Here is a 23,685-nt window from a genome sequence, read left to right on the forward strand (position 1 = left end):
TCACTGTTGACCATTTATTCCACAAAACATACAATGCAAAGCATGTGCACTGTACAAGCCTTAATATTATGAAAATACTCATAACCATGCCTGTTTTTTTTCTTCAATTAAGTAGTCTTAAATTTGTTTTTGTAGTCAGATCTACTACCTTTTTTTTTCTTGTTTTTTTTTTTACATGACACAGTATAACTTTGTTTATTGGACATTAATTTTTGCATTGCTTTTGTCACTATTTGTCCTTTGTTAGCTCATATTTCCAACTTGACTATATTATAAATATTAAGTAAAATTAAAATATTTCAGTCTGACCTGAACTATACAAACATACTGGTATGACAGTTGACACAAGTAAAACTCAGTTTCATTTAAACTGTGCGTAAACTGAAACAGGTAGAAACCTGGCAGTGTTTTCCATGTGCTACACACAGCGGTGTCAAGTGCAGCTGCTGGTTAGAGAGGAGCTCCTTAAATCTAAAACTTTGCTGCTGGTAACGGCTTCTTTAACTTCCCAGTCCAGTAATGTTTCTTACATCAGTAGTCCTAACTAATTCCAGTTCTACAAGTCCATGACAACATCCATTTGAAGGGGAGGGAAGAGATATCCATTGTTTGTGGCACAGCAGTTGTGGAGGCTTGTTTCCGTGGTCCATTTTTTTTTTCTTTTTTCTATTTTTTTTTTCTTTTTGATAGAAGTGAGGGGTTGAAACCAGAGGATTAGTCGCTTGTTCGCGAGTCCTAATGTGTAAAAAATACACAAACACGTCTGAAAGGTAGGCAGCAGTTGGTTCTAAAGGTTATGTGACGAGACCCCTACGAAGGTTGGGATACTGTACAGTTTCAAAGACACGTCAGACTTGTTCCGTTTATTACTCCAATCCAGTGAAGCACCATGTGTTGTCGTCTTCAGTGCGGTCTCCGTCCAATTTACACATCTTTGCCACGCAAAATATACGACCCTCGACTCTCATTAGTTTATATTATGTTAAATGTTATGCACATTAAAATTTTTTACAAACCAAACTGATTGTTAAACCACACAGTATCACATCTGTACAAACTCAGAAAAAAAAATGTCACAAAACTAAGCGAAAGAAAGAAAGGATTTTTGTTTTGTTTTGGCAATTGAAAAGCAACAGCCTGGTCTTTCACAAGAATCACAAATTAAGGGAGAAAATACTGAAGTCTGAAAACGAAAAAGGAACAGTACGTCTACGGAGTCCGTTTGTGATGATAAAACTGCTCTTCTTCCCATAAATGCCAACAGAAAAACATGGTTAAAAGGGTTAAGTGGGTGAAATACAAAGCCTGAGGGCACATACAGTATGCGACCACAAATTAAGCTCAAGTTGGACACACGAGATACCCTGCAGTTCGTTGCAAGTACTTAAAACACTCCTTTGTCGGGTGAAGTTCTATATTTATTACAAAAGGCTTTTATAATGGTTCAGATTTCAGCTCCTCCACTCGGCACTCCAGATCAGCCACCTAAAAGAGAAGAGAGGAAAATGCACTTAAAACAATGAAGCGCTGCTGGAATGTGACTCGTACTGTTTTTGTGTTTTTTGGAGATGATGTGTTCTGCTGTGCATTTCTGCTTTCAGTTGGTCCACTGATCTCCACAGCAGATCATCTTCTTCCATAGCATCCTATCCTTAGTTTCCTGCTTTGTCACACCAACCCTCTGAATGTCCCCCTTCACTACATCCATGAACCTCCTCTATGGTCTTCTCCTGCTTGGCAGCTCCATGTTCAGCATGCTTTGTCAAGAGGCACACAGGAACGATATCTCTATGGCTTGCTGCTTCATTGTTACACCCATCTCCCTCTCATTTACACTCATGTATTCTGTTTTCTACTAACAAGCAGGAAAAAATAGGAACTACAGATAAACTTTAGCAAAAGCTTCTTTCCATCAACGGTTTTAATCCTAAGCAAAATAACGACAGCATTAAAAGCTAAATGACAGCCCTATAAAAGGTACAAAGACTCCTCCCTTAATAGTAGAAAACAGTTTTTTTTACAGCCATTTTTACAAGAAAATATCAACATTTCAATATTGGAAAATCAGAAGGATGCTTATGAATGAATCTAGTGCAAGTTTTAAATTGCTGGAGGGAGGCAGGAGGATAAACTAGACCGAAGAGAAGCTCTGTATGGGATGTTGGGTCTTTTAATGCAATAAAATCAACCTTAACCTCTAAATCAGCAACAAGGTTTTCCGTTGCATTATACTTCTGCTTCAAACCTTTTTGAAATCCTACACCATAACCTGACATGCGCTTTCCTAGTAATGCAACCACACAGCAGCTCAATGATAACATACACAAACTCTTTCAACTTCATCACCCTTTCTCCAAGATCCCCAAGACATTTTAAGATTTTCTTGAAACCACAAGCAATTCTGATTAATAGAAGTTTCAAGATCAGATTTGGTCTGGATCAAGCAAAGTGGTGTTTACTCTTGAATGCTTTACAAAATGCTCTGCAAACCTACCAGCACACAGTTGTTGTGTGAATATTATATTAATTGTTAGATGTGAAGATTAAATGCGCACACACTGCCTTGAGGCACCTCGTATACCTGTTCTTGGAGTTGCCCTGACTCCTCTTTCAGAAGGTTGGCCTCAGCCCCAACTTGTGCACAGCGCTGGGTCTCCTTCTTCAGATACTCAATCTCCCTGTTAAAGGAAGAGGATAACAGCATTGGCACTCTGATCTCACAACTCTTTCGGGCTTTTGTACATGCAGTTAAACGGTCTTACTTTTGCTGATACTCCTTGATCAGACGTTTGGCTTTGCTGTATTTGCGCTCCAGGGCCTGATACTGGGCCTGCGTCTCCTTCAGGTGCTCATCCACTGCCTGGCACAGGCTCTGAGCCTCCATCCAATAGCCCTCCAGCTTCTCCATTCGCTCCTTGTTCTCCTGCAGGGTTTGCTCCAGCTGGGCCTTGTCCATACGCCAGCGCTGCTTCTCCTGCTCTGCGTGGTGCAGCTGGAAGAAAGCGTGATTCATTCATTTCAATCACATGATGATGTAAACGGACACACTCCTCTGACTCTAAAGATAAGGAATGCTCTATTGCTTATTCTTAATAGAACCATTATATAAAATATCATTATAATATTCACTTTAAATTACCTTTCTTTTCAGTTGCTGGATCTCAGCCTGGGTGACAGCGTGTTTTATTTGGAGCTATAAAAAAAAAACCAGTGTTACTATTCTAAACACATCTCTAAATATAAGGTGCATTAGTGAAAAAAGGTTTGATTAAAGAAGAAATGGTGTAATTAAGGCATTCATGGCTCACCTCTTTGTATTTATGGGCCAGCTTCTCAGGGTCTGTCTCCAGAGGCGACATGTCCTCGTTCTCCGCCAAGTCGAACACCTCGATCGCAGTGGGATACGGTGGACTAGCTTCCTCATCATCATCCTCTTCCTCATCTGTGCCGTATTCCCCACCCTGCAGGGATATGGTCAAGGTTAGGACTCCGTTCATAGGCAAAAATCAAGAAAAGAAAAAAAAAAGGAGAGCTTATGACTTCTATTTTCAGCATATAAAGATGAAAGTGCATGCATAGCTGGAGAGTGAGTGAGATTAAAGTTTGTTGTCCTTCTCCTTTGCAGGTAAACAAACTCTTTCAAGTGATACCATTTACACAGAGAAAGCTAAATTTGAATCTGTCAATGTTTTCAGTGCTAAAATTGAGTTTTTGCACATATTGGTTTCCAGGAGGGTTTTCAATTTATGCAATTCCTGGAGAAAATCAAATATATGTCTTTAAATCTGTTGAATTAATTTTTGGACATAATGCTAAAGGAAACAAGAAGGTAGAGTGTAATATTCTTAATGGTGTCGTCCTCTTGTGCTGTGACGCCAAATAGACACTAGATGGTGCACAACTCAAGCAGGCGCCTGTACTTTTCATTACGCAACCACCCACCCAATCTTTTTACTGTCCATGAATGGAGGAACTTCCTCTCTGTTATTCTAATGAAACCATAGACAGTTCCTGAGCCTGTTCTGTGTACGTGAATGAAAAGCGAAACAATCTGAGGCATCATTGACAAACTAAAGGGCACAAAAAAGTCACAACCCTGAGCTGAGCATATTTTCTGATCATGTTGATAATACACTGGATATCACAGTGTGCCTTTTTCTTTTTCACTGTTCATAAAAATAATCACATATTCTTTAATCCTACAGGGAAACCAATATCCTAGAGGGCTAAGTGAGGATTTTAAGGTAGCACTTTGTGCTTAACTGTGGGGCTGTTTACTGATGTCTTTGCTCTGTTAGCTCAGCTTGTGTGGGACTGTGCGTCATCTGCAGTGGTTAAATAATATCTTATGTCCCTTTTTTTTTTTGTATTTGTGCAGAGGGGAGGGGTGAAGCTGGATTAGTAAGCACTTCACCCTCACTTCTCTACTGTGCGTGTGCAGATGTTGCTCCATCACCAGTTAAAGAATGATAAACCAGGCGCAGGCAAAGTTTTTATGCTTTGATCCCTACAGTGATGGGATGTGGTAGCTTTGTTACGCTGTGGGGGGGAGACAGTTTCCTGGCATGGTTTTGGTTCACTTGGCCACTTAAGAGGAAGGAATCCCTACAAATCAATTCAAAGTTGTTCTGAGTGATCGCCTTTATCCGGTGATATAACACTCCTACCCTGATGGGCGGGCTCGCTTACAAAGTCCACCACCTAGAGCGCAGGAAGGATCACTGAATGGACTGATGAGTATAAAAAGGATGTGAATCATATGCTTTCACCTGATTTTAACTAACAGGGGATTGGGGAATCATGTGTTAGATAACGGTCTTCACCACCATCATGAAAACATCAACTGAGGGATTATCTGTGGGAAGAAATGTGCCCCCTTCCTCACAGACTTACAGAGATGATAATCAACCTGTTTTGTCTTTAGACCCCTCATTAGTAACCTCAGTAATCTTATTGCCCTCTAACCTCTTGTTCATCCATGTACTGGTTGTAGCGTTGTTCCATCATTTCCCTCTGCCAGCGCTCTTGCTCCAAGGTCTGCTGGATGAGCTGGGCCACTTCGCTCTGTTCACCCGGCTTCTCTCGTCCAATCACAAACCTGCATTTAGGCATATATTATTCCACCTCAGCTAGGAACAGAAAACTATGACAAAACCATATATATATGCTGTGATGCTGTATGTATATGCTAAACAATACATGTTGGCCTCTTCTTTGTTCTGAACACTGAGGAGCACAAACACCAGCTCTTTGGGCAGTGAGTGTTTTCATTCCTCAGTTAGTATAGCATAATGTATTAATGTAGCTGGAATGCGCTGGCTCTCTGATAACAGAAAATGGCTTCCTGTTTACACTCTAACAACGATCTTCTCTACATAGTTACCCTCTTGAGTGCACGAATCAAACCCTCAATTCGTCCTCTCTTTTAGCACATTGTACAGATCATTACAGACACTATATTTTCTCTTGATTGACGCTCACAAATCTTCATGCACTAAAGTCAAATGGTAAACTGGGTAAAGGACAGCGAATCACGACAAAGCCACAGATGGTTGTTAAGCCAGCCACTGTAGCCTTTCAATTTCTGCAGCACAGAGAGGTAATTAAATGCTCATAAACACACTTCCTGTCCCAATCTATTTGTCTGCGTGACGTTTGTTTTATGAATAGGTCAGAGCTCTATTGCCCTTCGCCATCACTGCAGCGGATCCATAATGTATGAGCTATCTATGGAGGTCTCTGATCTTCACAAGTCACACAACACTAGCAATTATCCCAACAGCGCAGACCACTAAACCCTGAATTATGAATGAGCATGGATGACAAAAGCACACGGGAACAGTGAGCCATACCAAAAATCCAAAGTGCAAAGGCTACAAATAGACCCTTGAAATTTTGAAATTATACTTTTGATACAAACTGTTTTGATTCCTGATAACTGTTTTCAGTGGCTCTGATGTGGAACCTTTGGACTTTATACCGAATGTCTCTAAAAGGAGCTTTTCAATACTAAAGGGTATAATCACGACCCTGGGAGACTGGCGATATAAATCTAAAGTCTGGTGAAGTGAATGGGCAGGATGTGGTAGAAGTAAGCTTTGTGTGAAAAATGTGCTGTGGGTAAATATCAAAAGGAAATCATCTCCTTCAGGAAGAATGCTTAATGTCAGGGCAACTAGCAATGAAAACACATATCCTGGTCACTGCTAAGGCATTTAGAAAACCACAAAATAGTAGCTACAAAAATACAAGACCATTTAACAAATTAAAGTAGTTTAATGTACTTTAAATCTATATTACTTTAAAAGTATGGAAGTACTTTAAATACTAACATTAGCGAGTCAATTTACTGACAACAGTCTGATGTTTAGGAGCTTTCAGTGCGTTACATTTGCAGTCGGAATATCTGAGTTCCTAGTCAGAATTTTCACACTTCCAACTTGGAAATTCAAGAACGCCGACCTAATGATTCAAGGTGGCGGTGATGCACGTAAACCGCAGTAAAGCTGTACTACTGCTGATATGTATTTGTGACTCATTAAATAACCCAGTACTCTGTGAATATTCCTCATCTGTGGTTTTAAGGGGCAAAAAAAAACATGCAATGCACTGTTTTGATAGTGATGCATGCATGGATCTATCTTGCTAGGGAGCAAAATATATCCTGTTTTCCCATGATTTTTCGACTTTATTACCAGAATGCATTCAACTCAGTACCAAGTATGTGTCTCCAACTTCCAGGTCAGGTACATTGCAAATGAGTCAAAAAAGTGAAGCCAATAAGGAAATACCCTGCCCCTGCTTTCTTTATAATGGCCAGTAGGGGGCAACTCCATTAGCTGCCACTAGAAAAAGATAGCACATTGCACTTCATTTATGACCTCAATAAAACATTTCTGGTACATATATGCTGCAGTTCTAAGTTGTATTCAATAAAGTATGCTGTCCTATTTTGTAAATGATGGTCCCATTTGTACTAGAATAGACAATAAACCAGAGTAGGCTGATGCAAAAAGTTGTGCATCATAGTTTGACTACACCTGTTTTTTTTTTAACTTAAAATGGTGCTAAAAGGGACGATTCAGGGGACACCTGAAGACACTACGATGGATCCTTTTGTGAAAGTCTTAAAAAATCCATAAAATGGTCGATATATATCAGTAAAACTGAAATTGATAGCAAACTAGCATTTCTACTTCCACTTCTACTTGGCTACAAAAAAGAAAAAAGGTTTGTTTCGTGATGTAAAAGTGATTCAAAGCAAATTGGTTAGTCAGAGAGACTTACTTAACGGTTCCTGAGGTGTTCCTGAGTACAGAGGCGGCAAAGCTTTGGGTGACTCCCACCAAACTGGTCCCATCCACCTCCACAATCAGATCGTTCACCTGGATCCTGAAGCAGACAGTTTAAAGGCTTAGAATTTACAGAAACTTTGCGCATCCTTTTTATGCTTAAACCCACACGACTCAAACTCCATGTAAAAGTCCTTATTCTTGGCAGCAGGACCTGCAGTATTTGCAGTTGCCAGATATCAAAATAGACAAGAGGAACAATAAGGCATCCACTCCTGGAACTAACACTACAACTACTAAGGTAACCTCAAGGTGACATTTGATTTACAAAACAAAGGCCTGTTCAACTTCCCTTAATTTCTGACCTGCGATGTTTCAGTTCTGCAATACATTTTTTTAATCATATCAGGAATATTTAAAGTGCGAAGAAACATACCTGCCATCCCTGTGTGCTGCTCCTCCTTCTGTGACAGTCTTCACAAAGATGCCCAGTTTCTCCAGGCCCATGTCAGCCCCTGCACCCATCCCAATAATACTGATGCCCAGGCCGTCACCATCTGAAAGAAATCAGGCTTGCTGTTACCAAACTGGTATTGTAATCTGTCTGTAACAGACTTGCTGTTGAAGAGGCAACCTTTGGGACTGAAAATGCAGCCAACACAAAAGTGACAGAACCTGCAGTTGTCTGAATGGCCACAAGATAGCTAACATTAGCTAACAACATAACATTCCACCTCTCTTCACGTCTGACTTTAGAACGACGGGATAGCAACAGTCACAATGCTCAAATCGATCTTTTAAAACAGGAATTCATGACCCAGCGCTTGAAGTCAGTGTGGCTATGTCTATGTTTTAATGTACAGTCTATGAATGTGTTATTATAGCTGCTTTCAGTGGTTGTAGAAGAGGCTAAATTTTAATAATTCTTCAGCTGTGCGCTAATAAATTACTTAGTGAACCTTTGTTTGCTATCCTCTATAATTGAAACCCACTCAAAGGTGCACTGTAGTTTTTTCTTGTATATTAATTATATTCGCTTAATTTTAATTTTAAGTAAAGTTTAAATAAAGTTTAACACAACTCGTGTCCTCAAGGCTATACATTTGCTTCCCCCAACATTTGCGCCAGCTTTAATCATATAGAAACCATGTATGGTTACCAGCAAAGTTTACCAGCACGCTCTACAGGGTACCTTAAAATGACTTGCTTACCATAATATATAATAAACCAATATTGTAATGAATAAATATCAGCTTAAAGTGTTGGATTATTAGTCAGAAAAAAGCGAACACATATTACAGGTGCCTTCTGTTCAAACCTTCTGTTTGTGCAAAGTGAGGGGATAGGAAACCAGAATGGCTCGTTTGAGACTGAGGATTGACTGAGGGGATGCACCAAGGGCTAATATGAGATAGATAATGGTAACGATGAGTCATGCAAATGCACTCTAATAGAGTTCAAGAGTAGAAATATGGAACTGAAAATCAGAATGAATGCAGGAACAACAAGGAAGGTACAATAAAAATTGTAACTGAACAGAAGTGTCCAAATAGATTATTAACTGCAGTTTCTTGATATGTGAGAGGTTAAAAAGATTAGTTGTTTGTTTGTTTGTTTGTGCTACCACATAGCTGGGATTTAAGATTTCTAAAGAAAGTCCAATCTATGTCACGATGACGCATCATAACCTTTTTCGTCTGTTAAATTTGGGGATTTTCAACCTGACATCAGCATTCTGTGCAAACTACAACTGAGTTTTAGTTGTGACAGAAAGCATGCATAAGTTTCTTTGTACCTTGAGGACAAGAAAAAAGCTCTGACCTTCATGTGATCTTGAAAAAATAAAACATTCGTTTTGTTAACGTCTGTGACGTCAAAGTTAGATGATAATCAATATAACACCTAGATTCCTCCCCGAGGCGTTATGTGCTGATTTAGCGTATTCTTCTTTTGAAGCACTGTTTCTTTTTTATTTCAGCTTCTATTCTACCATGATCTAATTAATGTAGAGCGTGCACACAGCAACACCTATAAAGAACACTGCTACATATGGTAACCCACGTAATCTGCCCTATACACAAGTCTTCTACACACATAGAAATGCACTATGATGTTACATGGATACTGCAAATCTGTAAGTCATTGGGGAGAGCAGAAGGCAGCTGGTGAACCCTGCAGGTCTTTTAAAGTAGGAGTTTTTTTAATTGCTTTGGAGATGGGAGCCAAATGGGAGCTTGATCATTCAAATACAGAACCTTGCATTTGTGGGTTTTTTGTATTCTCTTTCTTAGCAAGGTGCAAAGAAGCCTCAGGCAAGTCAAAGTACAGTAAATGCTTAGAATTATTTATATGCCCGAAGTAAAGTGCCGATTTTACAGAAAGAATTTGTATAAATACTCGACTGGTTAGAAAAAACAGGGTTTAGTTCTGATACCTTTCTCCAGCTCCACAGGGAATAGGTCCAGCCTCTCCACTCTTTTCTCCAGCTCATACTCAGCAGACGCTGCCATTGGATCCACATCTTCATTGCGTCTGTCATAGTCCTCGTTGGAATAGGTGGCAAACACCTGAAGGATGAGACAGGGACAAGATCAGACTGAGAATCACACTTACATCAAGTCTCTGCAAGGCGGAGCAGATTTTTGCTAGCATCTATTCCTGTTCAGAATTTGTTTGTTGTTGAAACAGGACATTTGTGAGTCACGGTTGTTTTGGGATTTTTTGTTTTGAAAAGAAAATGTTCAAAATTGACTATGTGCACGTTAGCATAGGGTACTTCCGGTGCGGAAACTCCTGTGTGGAGCTTTGTTTCCGGTGTCCGATTCGCGCCTGGTTTACGGTCCAAAACAAGTTAAGCAAATGAATGAATCAAGCGGCGATTTACATTTCTATAGATGTCTTGGGCATTTACCCAATATATCTGTAAATGATGTTCATCGACTTGTCGATATTTTTTCCCCGCGCCTCAGAGCAAAAGAGAAAATGGATTCAAATGTTATATTTCTCAGCTGCCCCTCGTTTATCGCGGGTGTTAGGTTCTAAGAATAACCAGCGATAGGTGAAATCAAGAAGCCAATTTTATTTTTTGACGGAGCAAAACGTTTCGTGGACATACAGTACTGCACTTCAGAGTCACACTGCTAGCGATCGATGCAGCGATTGTGTACTGTACAGGAGAGACGGAGGAGATCGTCTGCAGCGATCAGGACACAGGACACAATGTAAAAAAAAAAAATAAGCATGCAAACTTGCACTAAAAAAATCTGCGAAACAGCGAGGTGAAAGGTGAACCGCGTTATTAGCGAGGGACCGCTGTAATTTTGAAGGTAAGTCACAACATACCCTTCGTACATACTAATGTATAGAAACCCTTACCAGCAATCATTCATTTTTTGTGTGGCTTTTTTCACGGTTTGTTAACATGCTGTGTAGGTGTGTACTTGACTAGCTGATCTCGACATAACGAAACATCTGGTTTGACTATTCTTCACCTGTAGTTTGAATGCTGAACATTTGCCTGTTTAAATCATAAGACCAGTCACTATACAGAGATGTGCTTCTGAATGTGGACGATGTGTCTTCTGCTGCAGTAATGCACTTCTGCTTGTGTTGAGTGATGTAAACAACTGATCGATCTAAACTCTTTAAACATCAAAATTGATCATTAGATTTTTTATGACACAACAGTGGTGAGTGTTCCCACCTTCTGCTCTTTGTAACTTAACGCGATCTTTCCGTTTTCGAGTTTTGGACATAATTTTGGAGTATATCTTCAGTAGCGATTGACCGCAAAGTAAAGCTACCGGAAATGTACAACCCCACATCCGGTCTCAAACCAGGAAGTTAGCATTTTCTCGTGCACACGGTCAATTATGGCAAATTATTTGTTTTCTTGGCAAAAATTAGATCCACGCTTAGGCCTGTTCGATATAACGATATATATCGGATGACGAATGTCTATCGTTTCCTATTATGCTATCATTTGTTTACAGCAATATTTTTTCATCGTTTTGATGGTCACTATAGTAGCTATATAAATTTCTTAAAGTTCGATCTTTCTCTTATATTTAAAATAACCACACTATGGATGGACAAGCGCCAGTTTTTACGTGTTGTCGTTAGCAACAATGACGGTAAAACTGCTGTCTGCTTGTTTGTTTTCCACAAAAGCCTTTCACAATAAAGCTTAAGATCCTGTTGAGACTTTTCAAAATAAACTGAATCACGGGAAAGAGTATGCAGAGAGTTTACGGATGAGAAGCAAAAAAGAGCCCTCAAGTGCTAAAAATAGGCTCAAACTTTGAAAGAAAATGGTGGCCGTTACAACTTATGTCTAAAAACGTATAGTTTCATGCATGGTTAAAACACAGGTAAAGGACGCCCAGCTGGAAAAACTTCACGCAAGTCGAGTTGCCCGAGATTCACATAGTTTACAGAAAATATTACATTTTTTTGATTTATATTGTTGTCAGGACGATAAATGTCTTATATCGGGATATGAGATTTTGGTCGTATCGCACAGCCCTATCCACGCTTCACGCCACTGTCATTGTTGCCTAATAAACCTCCTTATAACTGGCCTCTGTGATATAGAGAGATAGATATATATCCTTTCTTTCTAGACAAGTCTTTCTTTTCCTTGGAGCCATGGTGTCTTATCACTCTTCCTGCACATACTCCAAATATAGTAACTGCTGCTGTCACCAGAATCACTTCCTGTGCACCCTGAGGAGCAGTGATTCGTTTTGGGGTTTGTTTGTTTTTTTGACTTTTCATTGCATTTGTGTATTAACAGGTAAAAGAGTGGGCAGATTGCAGAACGACGTGACTACAGATACTTAAATTCAAACTACTGAACGGTTCAGTTAATATCAGTTACACGTGCTTTGTGGAAGATGACTTACAGAGTCACAGAAAGGCAAGAGAGGAAGTACTGAAGGAAACAGGACCATTACTCACAGGAAACTGACTCTAATCTGAGTTTTTTTTTTCTCCCCCACATTTCTTGCACCGGTGCTCAAATTCCTTTCTAACAGCTTTATGTTCCACCACCACCAGCTGACTACTATGCCACGTTCATAGCCACTTAAATTACCTTTCTTTCTCACTCTGATACTTATTTGGAGCTCTAAACCATGTCCACATGGCACTGAGCTAAAGTTAAAAGACACACAGTGGTCAGTAAGCTTATATATAATATTTCTGTTTGATTTCTTTAGAAGATCCAGCTTAAGCTAACACAAGGTAAAATTAATATGATCTATTCAGAGAAATGCCTCTTTCTAAATCCCCTTCACTGATTTCCATCATTCCATTGAAGACAGCAATTAAATGGATTGAAAAAAGCTTAAGATCACTACTTAGAGGTTTTGGATGCGTAAGTAGCTGAGACAGACAAGATGGCTTCATGGTTCGATAATAACTGACCAACACTGTTAATGCGGACATAATGCAATTCAAATGTATTGACATTTTCAACTGAGACAGCCACAGCATTTCCTCCGAGCTGTATTGTTTTCACAGCAGTCATCTGTATCAAACAGACTGGTGAGAAAATAAATAAATAAAAATCAATCACAACCACTGAAGTTGCTCTTATGAAGACAGGGGCCTCTGTTTTCAGGGCTCAACTTCCCACATTCACTCTGGTCTAACAGCATGACAGTTTACATAACCACCCCCAGCATGCTAATGGAGGCCTTCTGCAGCTGCTGCTCACAGGCCTCACATAGACACAAACACACACACACACACACAGAGAGAGAAAGAGAGAGCCCAATCTTTAAAAGCCTCACTTTCAGTCTTCCAGGGTGATTATGTATGCACCACCTTGCATGCTCCGCTGGCTACACTAATTCAGTGCTGGACCTTCTCCTTTTACACATTCTTTGATTTATTTTATCAACTTTTCTCTCCACAATCTTTGTTCCCTCTTCTGCAACACTTTCACACTGTTTCCTCGAGCCTTGGTTTGTTTTATTCAATGCATCTCTTGCATGTCGCCGGCCTGTTTAGCTTGTCCATCTGTGTTACAGAAGTAGCATCTCGTAGCTTCCGTGCTGCTCTTCAGTCCTACAGTATGGGGCCCCGTCTCCGTGGCAACCCCACAGTAAAGAGCCTGTCAGTTTTCTGACAGCTCCTTTGAAATGTAACCAGCCCCTCCTCTCTTAAATTTATTCAGTATCATTGTATTCTCTTGCATCATTGAGCACTGTACAAGCTTCTGCTCCTACTTTTGGGCTGTCCTTACCCATAACAATAGAGTTTAAAATGTAATCGCCTTGAGTTAAATCTCTCCCCATCGCTGTCAGATCACGCAAGCAATGACATGGATGATTTTTTCTTTGATTTTTTTTTTTTTTGGGGGGGGGGGGGGGGGGGGGGCAAATTATAGCATAAAAATTACAGTTCAGTTAGTGTCAATTATTCTATTAGTTTCTCAGGGAAGAATTAGTTACAAAATACTGTATATAAAAGATGGATACTGTAATTGTGATTTTTGTTTTGTTTTGTTTTGTTTTTTAAGGTAGAAGTGACAATATTTGTTGTGAGGGACTTGTTTTGGTACCAGGCTGTAAAGATGTTACTTTATAGCTGAAACTAGCCATTTTAACATTGCACTTTATTGGGATTGACTCAGTTTTACAGTGAGCCTCAACCGGCCATCTTATGATTACTGAGTTCCACACTAGTTGCATTTTTCATGGAGGTTGCCACTTGTTTTAGTATTTTTGGAAAAACATTGTGACATCTGGGTACTGAATATAAAGTTATGACCAGCAGCAGGTTTGCTTACTTGAACACAAAAACTAGAAACCACAATTATGGCCCCATAATAAAGTAGTAACACATGAATATTTTTTAAAAACTGTTGCAGACGGTACCCCAGATAGTTTTTTCTTTCTCTTTTCTACCGTTTACATTTATGCTAAGCTAACCAACTCTTGGCTGTGGCTTCATACTGACCCTGCAGGCATGAACGGTATCAATCTACCAATCTTCTCATGTAATACTCAATAAAAAAAGCAAATAAGCATAGATCCCATTGTCCTGGGCTTTTCATTTAACTGACCACAAAACCTATAAATATCCATAAATGCTCATTAATTAGTGGGTCCAACTTCCAAAGTAGACAAATTGCTGTATTTTACACTATTTTGTAAATAAAATACTCAATCAAAAAAGGAATGGAGTAAAGACTAATTAGGTTCAGCAGTTCTAAAACCATTAGATACACTGCTGTTAACACTTTACTCTGTGAATCCCATCAGATTTAAACTCACAATAGTTAGCATGAGAGAAGAACTTAAGTCAGATGACTTCTGATTTAGGTTACCTTTGTATTTAGACGGATTAACAGAATGTGGATTAAGCGGCCAAAAAAATACACCGTTTGCAAGTAACAGAGTGTAAAACAACCACAGAGACCTCTGAGCAGCCAGTGTGACACTTTCACGTGGCACTGCATCACCCCTTGAGTTTAAAGATCAATAGGTCACAGCTGATGGTCTGTGAAGCCCTCAATTTACAGCCATGATACTGCAAAACATCAAAGACGGAAGACTGAGCGACTCTGTTTTACTGCAATGGTAATAAATGGTCACCACTGTAGGTGTGCTGTGCCTTGCAGCTATTGGAGAAACTAGCCATGGTATAAGTCAGGCTACAGTATCATCCTTGACTGACAGAATTACCTCTCGCTTCCAGCAGGAAGTCTATCTCCCTCCTTACAGACAGACTAATTGGGATTCTCCACGATACAACCTCTGACCTCGCTTTACCTAAGCACGCAGAGTTGTAGATGAACTCTACGAACAGTGAGGTGGCTATCTTGGGAAGACAAACATTGGGATTAAAGGCAGTGTGGTGGGAGGGGGGGTGTGGTAGAGAAGGACGCTGTTCCAGTTGTGGCAGATAGTAGGTCAGAGGAGCTAACAGATGGCCAGGAAACTCCCTTCCTCCCTCCCTCTGCTACCAGCCGCCTCGGATGTCCTACAAAAGCTCCATGGGCAGAAAACTACAGCCACTCACCAGCTTAGAGATTGTGTTTGTGTCTATACAGAGCACCTATTTGGGATTGTAAAGGGTATTAAAAAGCAGCCAGTAAGTGACGACATCCATTTTACAATGCTGTTGTTGTGACACCGAAATGGCAAAATGATACAGCTGCCACGCCATGCCTCTGCTCTGCTCCAGTGTGGTTGCATCTTGATGCCCCTCTGGCTACAGTGTGATTGGATAACGCTGTGGTGTTAACTAGCAAGCCCGTAACCCACACCCCAGCACCCCCACTGCCCACAGCAGCACGTCAACTGCTGTTTCTTTCCCTCTTGACTCCAAAAACTGTTCTAATTTTGGATGGAGCGAATGGGATGTGTGTAGGTGGTGCCACTGGTTTTTCCTAAAAGAAAGAGTGTTTCCACTCTCGTTGCATTCAGCAAAAAAACCCAAAAAAAGCTTCCCAGCATTTTTTTGCTCATACTAGGCTTTGCATGTGCGGCATACAGTTTTCTCAATTTCTAGCTAAATGCAAAAGTTCATTACCATGCACTGATATATGATATATGAATGCCTCAATTTTCCCTGCATACGAATATGTGCGCAGTAATTAATCCATGCTTAATAAAGCTGTGAAAATTAAGCGTATGTTACACTTTTCCTCCTAAAGATTAATGACGCCACTATCTAAACTAACATAGGTTAAAAAAGTGGCAGGTAATTGCTTCTAAATCCTACTAAAATTGGGGGTTAATCCACATGCCAGATGTGCACCATGCAGACAGAAAATAAGGATGTGGCTCTGGCAGCGATCACGTTTGACCAGTCTTCTCTTGCCAATAAAATGGATATGGTCAGCTCGTCATAGCAATGTTTGCATGGCACCAAAGCCCATCTATTTTGGCAGAACAATTTTTGGTCAGCAGTCATGTTTAGGCTTAGCGCTAACGCTGGAGAGAGGCACGGCAATATGAAAATAAGGTCAGCACAGAGGGCTGAATGGCATTACACTGTACAGAAGGATACAACAACTAAACTCTGTAACTATATATATTTTATTATGTTGTGTATATGTTGGGTATATGTTTTATTATGTTACCATATCATACTGATTGCATTTGTTATGACATTTTCTTTTGTATCCCTATGGCTCTTTTTTACATACAGGTTTTTTTTTCCTTTTTGCTAAAGCATATAGTTTAGCCAGATCAGGTGACACTGAATCCTCCCTTAGTTATGCTGCGATAGGTGTAGGCTGCTGGGGGAATCCCATGATGCATTGAGTATTTCTTCTTCAGTCGCCTTTTTCACTCACTGTGCATTAATAGATCTCTCTGCATTTAATTATTACTTGTTATTAATCTCTGGCTCTCTTCCACAGCATGTCCTTTTTCCAGCCTTCCTTTTCTCACTTAACCAGTCAAGGAATTGTGAAAAAAACCTCTTTTAAAAGCATATTAACTAGCAGCACCATTACTCAAAGAGGAAGACCGTTTCCATTCTTCCATTCTATATTTTCTGGTATTAATAAAAACATAAAATAACAATCATCCTAACTACAGGACCAATAAAGCCTGAGAAAGACAAATATAAATGTTCAGTCACCCATACAGCACGGTTGGTGCCTCACATGTCACTGTAACCAACGCCTGTCATTTTTTTTGACAAGATGATGGCAGACGGGACAGGACAAAACAGTTTCAGACATCATGAGCGAGACGTTGCGTAATGATGCTTGTCGCAGTAACCTGAACGAGTGGGCACATCACATAAATGCTTGCAGCCCACCACCAACCAGTGCAGGGCCGAGAAGTGGGGCAGTCTGACCTTGCTGATAATCTGTCTGGTCCTCCACTCCTCCTGGCTGTGAGTAATGCACTGTATGATATACTGCAGGCCTGCTGAGTCAAAGTGATAGACAGTTTGAGGATACCTTAACATATGGTTACCTCTCCATGGGCAGTTCCCTTATTGGATGATCTCTGTGGTGCATTTAGGGTAGTCTGTATTTTGTGTTTTGTGGCAGAGACTTTAAAGCAGCAACACCTCCTTCTATGTTTGTCAAAATTCAACACCCTCTGTTTATTACCTTATAAGTACAGTCATCGTTTGTGTTAATAACACAGTGTGAAAGAAAATCATAGGTGTTCTCTGAGCAGGCTGGTGAGACTGAGTAGCGTAGGCAGAGACCTAGAAGAAAGAGTCCAGGTTGGTGGTGCAGAAGGACAAAATGTTTAGGAGTAGGTGAGGTGAAGGGTAAGCAAGGTGGCAAATAAATCTGCTTATTCCTGGATTGGAGGAGACACAGCCCAAATCTAGTGGAGATTATCTCTCTCTTTTTTGAAAAAGCTCCCCCTGCACAGTGGGATAAATAATTAAAAATCACAACAAGCTAGGGGGCTAAGCGGTCAGGCTAAATACACCGAGTAATATAGAATTGAGTCAAAACAAACAAGCTAAAGGAATAAATAAGACATGAGAAGCAGCTTCCTGTGCTCGACAAAAGAGGCGGCCCTGAAAAGCGAGGCAGGTCTGTGATGATAACAATGCTGCTATTTTTACTAGCAGCAGCAGACTGGTGACAAAGAGCGAAAGGGAGAAAAGAAGGAGCAGGAGAAAGAGTGTGAGGAGGAGCAAACAAAGAATGCAGTGTGAACTCTACCCGAAGCAGATCTGCTATTTTTGCCACTTTGAGAGGACACAGGCAGAAAGACAGAAAGATGGAGGGGAATGATCAGTATGAATCGGAGACAGAGAAAGGCATGCATGCAGACGTCCAACCGCTGTCACCACAACAAGACTTAATTGTGACCAAAAGCTGCACTGATGCTCAGACGAGAAATATGCACTAAAAATGGGCACTTCCTGTTTGGCAGTCAAACTAAGTGACAGTGTGACTTAAGAGCTGGCTGTTATGCACTCGCATGACATTTGAGCTGCATAATAACGCCCCTCCCATTTGACCTCGCATCCCCCTTACTCTCATCCACCCCTGCATCAATCTCCATAACAAAGGCCACACTGATACAGTGTGAAAGGACTCAGTAGGAGGTTTTTTTTCTCCACTGACCGCTGCAGGGTCCCAACGAAATTCTCGTCTTTATCAAAGTCGTGACTTACAGCTTTTATCACACCGTAGATAATGCATCCTCCTGGTAACCACGTTTGATCTCATGAGGATAAAATAATGTTGAAAGTGTGTTTTCTGCTCTATTGCACTTGCATGACAGGCACAGCAAGCCCACAAATGACTTGTATGTGATTTATGGGACTAAGCTGATTTCTAGGCATTTGCTCAATATATTAGAGCTTAATAGTGACACATAATCACACATCACTATTGGTATAATCGCTGTTCGGGAGTAACTTTGTAATTTAATGTCTCAATTAATGTTACTGGGATCAGTTACAATATGTAATGAAATTACAGTTACCAATCAAACTGTCCATTATTACTAAGGGTTATATTCTTTACACAAGAAGGCTTACTCCACATATAGAATATATCATTATTCTTTACTGCTTTGCACTTTATTCTCAGTGCATTAATTCCTTCTTTTGACATATTTCCAAAAAATGCCAGTCAGCAAATCCAGTGCAATGCCATCCAGGATAACATAGCTAATAAAGCGCTGTCTCTCCAGACAGGCTCCATTCCTCTCAAAGTTTGAGCATTGTTTTTGATTGGTTCTTATTTTTGAATGTACACTGTTTCAAATCAGCCAGTCTAATCAGTGTGTCAGACTCTGACCATTCCAAGGTGGGTGGATATGTCCTTGGAAAAGAATCTTCAGTGCTGGAAGATTAACAAACCAGATCAGGGCTCTAACATTATAAACGAAAGCTTGTTTTCTACCCTTAAAATGTTAGGCCTAATTTCACCTTTAACAGAATAACTAGTAATCTGTAGACAATCAGATTTCACACTTGTGTCAATTACCATACATGAAAAGACGTTCTCCAAATTTTTGGAATGTGCATAAAACACTGCATTACACACAGAATTATCCTTCACTGAGTCTTTCTCACTGGATCACAGTGCATTGTGTGCATCCTTGAGGCCTGACAAACATCTGCAGAGCTGATTTTTTTTTTTTTTCAAGTATATTCCACAACTTGTGTTGTTTATATTCTTCAGTAATTTTCTCTTCCGTTATCTGACAGATTGCTACAATTTTGGGTTCATTACCAAGAACAACTGTGTCTCGATGAAATGGTTTGAAACCAGTGGATATATTTAATAATGTCACTCGTATGAGCTTTTGAAGGTAGAAAGCAGGTGCAAAAACAAAGCTTCCAGAGCACCATTGGTGGCCTTTAATTGTACAGTTTTTAATTTTATATTGTCAATATTTGTCATTAATAATCCCAATAGCTTATTTTCTCAGTTTGTTTTCTTTAGCTTATTTCGCTTAGAAATATCTGCATTGCTCCAACACATATATGTGCAGTCCTTAGCAGTATTTCATTGATTCATATATTTGATGTATATGTTGTTAGTATCTATGTCAGGTTGGTTTTTAAACTATAATATTCAAATGTCTTTCAGAAACTGGATGGTTCTGGATGATGTGCAGCGATATGAGAAAATTTGGACTTGACAAGCCATGAAATGGTACAGGAGAGCCTTTCTGTGAGAAGTAATGTGTGTGACACAAAGTGTCAGGGCCCACTTTAGCTTGCAGAGTTGCTGTATGCCTTGGACCTCAAGGCAGAGCAAAGCAACAACACTGAACTGGAGAGAGTCTGATGCTCCTCTCCGGATCATTACACCGCCCCCAGACAACGAGAGACACTTCAAATCAACTCGTCCTCCTCCTCCTTCTCGTCTGTCCTGTTCTCTCATTGCACCGGTCCAAGAAGAGATTACAGTGCTCTTTTTTTTCTCACTTCCTCTGTCTTTATCTCACACACAATCACAAATACAGCATCCGATGACCTTTCATTTTCCACAGTACAAGATCCACTTCTCTAAAAATGGGGATAATTATCCAGGTCTGCCAGGTCTACCCACCCACCCACCCCAAAAAAAGGCAATTATTTACAAAAGCAGCTCCTGCTGCATTTCAGTATCTACGTTGAGGCACTTTTGGGGCCCGTGTCAGCTGCACAGTAGGAATGCAGGCCCATCCATTAGCAACTGGCTGCTGGGGAGGAGGGTGTTAGTAGTGTACTGTGCAAAGCCCTGTGTTGAAACAGGCTAAAATCAAAATGTCAGCACTGGTGTGACACTGGCAGAGGCTGAGCGAGTTCATTAAAAAAGCTGACAGTGGCACTGGCTATGACTGTAACACAGCAGATAAGCTTTAAGGTCAAGTTCAACAAGCCTCTAAAGACACAGGATGAAAAGAAAATCTCACACCACGACACAATTACAATCCAGAAATCAGCACACAAGCCTGGTTAATAAACAAGGTTCTGGGGCTACAATGTGACAGCAAACACCTCCATGTTCTAGCTACAGTTCTTTCTGTTAATTCAGGGTGTTTTTACACTTCACATTTCCTCACCTGGATGGGCTCTGTGCTGAAGCAAATCTTTCTTGAAGGGGGTGGATCCTCTTCCACAGGCAGCCCTGAAATCTCCACACAGCTGGACTCTGGCTCGTAGCGGTCATCGCCCTCGTCTTCCTCCTCATCCTTCTGGCTTCCCTCAAAGTCCTCCCCCACCGCACTGTAGGTACTGATATCCACAGAGTCCCGGCCCGACTGTTCTTCTCTGAGAGTCCTGTCTTCCTCCTCCTCTGTATTTTTATCCCCATCCTGCCTGACCATGTCGGCCCTTTTTGGAGAGCTTCGCTTCTCTGAGGCAGTTTCTCCATTCTGCACCGACATGTGGATGTCACCTTGCAGTATTGTGCTGCTGGGCTCGCTGGTCCCAGAGTGTTCCTCAGGTTTAACATCAACTTTGGCCTCGACACCTGCATCTGAAACGGTCTTTTCTCTCTGTTCATTTGGCTCTCCTGCATTACTGTAAAGTTCAGTAGTTGGGGCACACTGGCCACCATTAACGTTTTCAGATGGAGGAGTCACCCTTCCTCTGGAGCCCCTTGGAGGTGTCTCCTGTCCCTTCTGAATGCTTATCTCATCCCCTTGGTTGCCTGATGCAAAGGCACTGACCCTCTTTGTGATTATCTTGGAATTCAACACGCCTACCTTGGTGCTGACCCCTCTGGAAGGGAGTGGTGGTGTAGAGGAGAGACGGTGGAGGTTGTTCCGGAGCTCGGCTGCCCGTTCAAACACAGCACTGAGCTGGCTGACTGTAGGGGACACTGCTTCACTAGTGTCCAGGCTGTCCAGGGACTCTGTGCTGCCATTAAAACGGGCCACCATATCCAACCTGCCATCCTGAAAGCTCGAGGCCTTATCTGCCTTCAGTAACACCCTGGTTGTAGCCAGCTTCTCCTGCTGCAGTTTTTCCTGCTGCAGCTTCTCCTGCTGCAGTTTCTCCTGCTGCTGCTTCTCCTGCTGCAGTTTCTCCTGCTGCTGCTTCTCCTCAAAGATGCGGCGGGTCTCCTGTAGCTTGGAGTAGCTGGGCGAGGAGGCCCGCTGGTGCCCATTCTCCGGTTTTGTGTCGAACTTGCTGACGCGCTCGGACACGGTGGATCCGAGCTTCAGCAGCGCGCTGTGATCCACGTTCTCGTTCAGGCTACCGGCTCTGGGCAGGGAAAGGCGCACCGATTTGTCGGCGATCCTGGCGTTGTCCTCACCCTCTGCTTCGGCCGGGGATGTGGTCTGCATCTGCTGGAACATGTTCTTGATACGGTGCACATTAGAGCCGTACCTGCGCCCTCGGGGGCCCTCCTGCATGTCCCCATTTGCAGCATTGTCTTTAACGGGCTTCAGGGCCTGCATCCCCGCCTCGTACGCGTTCCTGTGCGGGGATGGGCTCCTGAGCGTGGAGCCAGAGCCGGTGCTCTTGGATGTGGATTCGGTCTTCATCATGGTCAGTCAAGCGTCGCAACTGATGCTCAACGACGGCATGTCTCCTTTCTCAACTCCCGGTGGCAAATCTGTATTATCCACCAGCAGCCGATCCCAGCGAGGTGGCGCCCAGACTAGACCGGCAGATGGAGAGAAACAAAAACAACAGATCGCATTAAAGGCCTGCCTGCATCCGCTGCAATTCTCGTCTAGTGCAGCGGAGAAAGTGAGCGCGATGCATCTGTCAATAGCTCGTTTGCAGTTACAACAATGCGAGCCTGACCTTCTCAGATAATTCCATTAGTTACTGAAAATGTTTGCACAGAAAAACAGAAGAGTAATGAGCCGCGGATTTACCGCAGCTGACGACAGATTGCTTACGTTTAATCCCTTTTTAGAGGCAGCATCATTTTGATCTCTTCATTCTGTGAGCTGCAGATTTCTGGTCCTCTCGTAGCGGCAGACTGCTGCTGCTGCATGGAGGGGGGAATGCATGGGTCATAGTGCCCGTCTGCTCCTAATTCTTTGACCATTAAACGAATACGATCTTCATTTACTATATTTGGCGGAGGTGCATTAATTATAGCTACTATGTTACAGTGAGTGATGTGGTTTTCATTCCCGCTACAAAAAAGCAGTAATTCAAAGGAAGAAGCGATACGCAATGCTACTCTAAGGAAAAGGAAGAAAAAAAACATAACATATAATTACAAAAAATAGATTTAAAAAAAATATGATTTTTTTTTAACCTAATGATGCTGTGGTGGCACACTATACAAAATAGACGGGAAGCCCTGAATGTTTTTTTTTCCGTGTTTTTTAAACCCCTCCCCCTCCACTAAAAGGAAATCCCTAATAAAGCAGTCCAGAGGCAGCTTTTTACACTAAATAAATGTATCTGTAAAGTATAAAATATGGATACTTACTTACCGTTTCGTTACGAAAAATAATAAAACTGAAGTCGCGGTCTTTTTCGTTCAACCAGCTATAGGACCCAGTGACACCTCACTCACGTCAAATCTCGTTGGCCAATAACACATCCGTTATTTGCAGGACACATTGCTGCTTCCTGCATTCTACATCTGCGCCGATAGATATTTTAATCGTTATTACCGAGCGTAGACAACGCATTTCCTTTTTCTTTTTCTTTTTTTTTCTTTTTTTTTTTTGAAGGCTTTGAACTTGCCACTTGCCCACGTAGTCTCGGTTTCAAAAGTCGTTTGGGGTTTGTTTTGTTTTATCTGCAAGGCCGACCCATTCATGCAGCTGCCTCAATACATAGACAAGAAGAGTGTAATGTACTTGTTTACATGGGTTAACTGTCATGGTGAATATTCGTCACTGAAAAAAGGCTGAGGCGATGTTAAACAACAGTGCCACCTAGCCAGTGTTCTCATCTGACTGTGTTACTGGTGGGTTTTGCAAAGTAATGACCAGCTGAAGAAACATTGATACAAATAAACTCAGTACAT

General features: G+C 41.3%; 1 protein-coding gene across 2 annotated transcripts; it reads right to left on the reverse strand.

The window, feature by feature from the left end:
* Positions 1–23,231, reverse strand: ppp1r9bb (protein phosphatase 1, regulatory subunit 9Bb). Of its 2 annotated transcripts, none has more exons than XM_006790933.2 (11): positions 23,144–23,231; positions 20,801–22,347; positions 9,727–9,859; positions 7,729–7,849; positions 7,288–7,392; positions 4,966–5,098; positions 3,309–3,461; positions 3,140–3,193; positions 2,763–2,992; positions 2,582–2,678; positions 1–1,485 (listed from the first exon to the last, which is right to left on the reverse strand). In XM_006790933.2, exons 2-11 carry the CDS (start codon positions 22,232–22,234, stop codon positions 1,435–1,437), a joined length of 2,511 nt encoding a protein of 836 aa, XP_006790996.1. In that variant the 5' UTR covers positions 22,235–22,347; positions 23,144–23,231; the 3' UTR covers positions 1–1,434. The 2 variants fall into 2 exon arrangements, with proteins under 2 accessions (XP_006790996.1, XP_006790995.1); XM_006790932.3 differs by lacking the exon at positions 23,144–23,231 and adding an exon at positions 22,595–22,747.
* Positions 23,232–23,685: the final 454 nt, after the last annotated feature.

The sequence above is a fragment of the Neolamprologus brichardi genome, chromosome 8 (genome assembly GCF_056152115.1).
Source record: "Neolamprologus brichardi isolate AB-2024 chromosome 8, ASM5615211v1, whole genome shotgun sequence".
In the NCBI taxonomy this organism is placed as follows: domain Eukaryota; kingdom Metazoa; phylum Chordata; class Actinopteri; order Cichliformes; family Cichlidae; genus Neolamprologus; species Neolamprologus brichardi.

What these genes read in the sequence shown, in the direction of transcription:
- ppp1r9bb (XM_006790933.2), bottom strand. Translation starts at nt 22,234, where the DNA reads ATGATGAAGACCGAATCCACATCCAAGAGCACCGGCTCTGGCTCCACG. An exon ending in GCAGCACACAGGGATGGCAG is followed by an intron (nt 7,393 to 7,728) that starts GTATGTTTCTTC and finishes TGTCTGCTTCAG; the next exon opens with GATCCAGGTGAACGATCTGA. An exon ending in AGTACATGGATGAACAAGAG is followed by an intron (nt 3,462 to 4,965) that starts GTTAGAGGGCAA and finishes ATATCCCTGCAG; the next exon opens with GGTGGGGAATACGGCACAGA.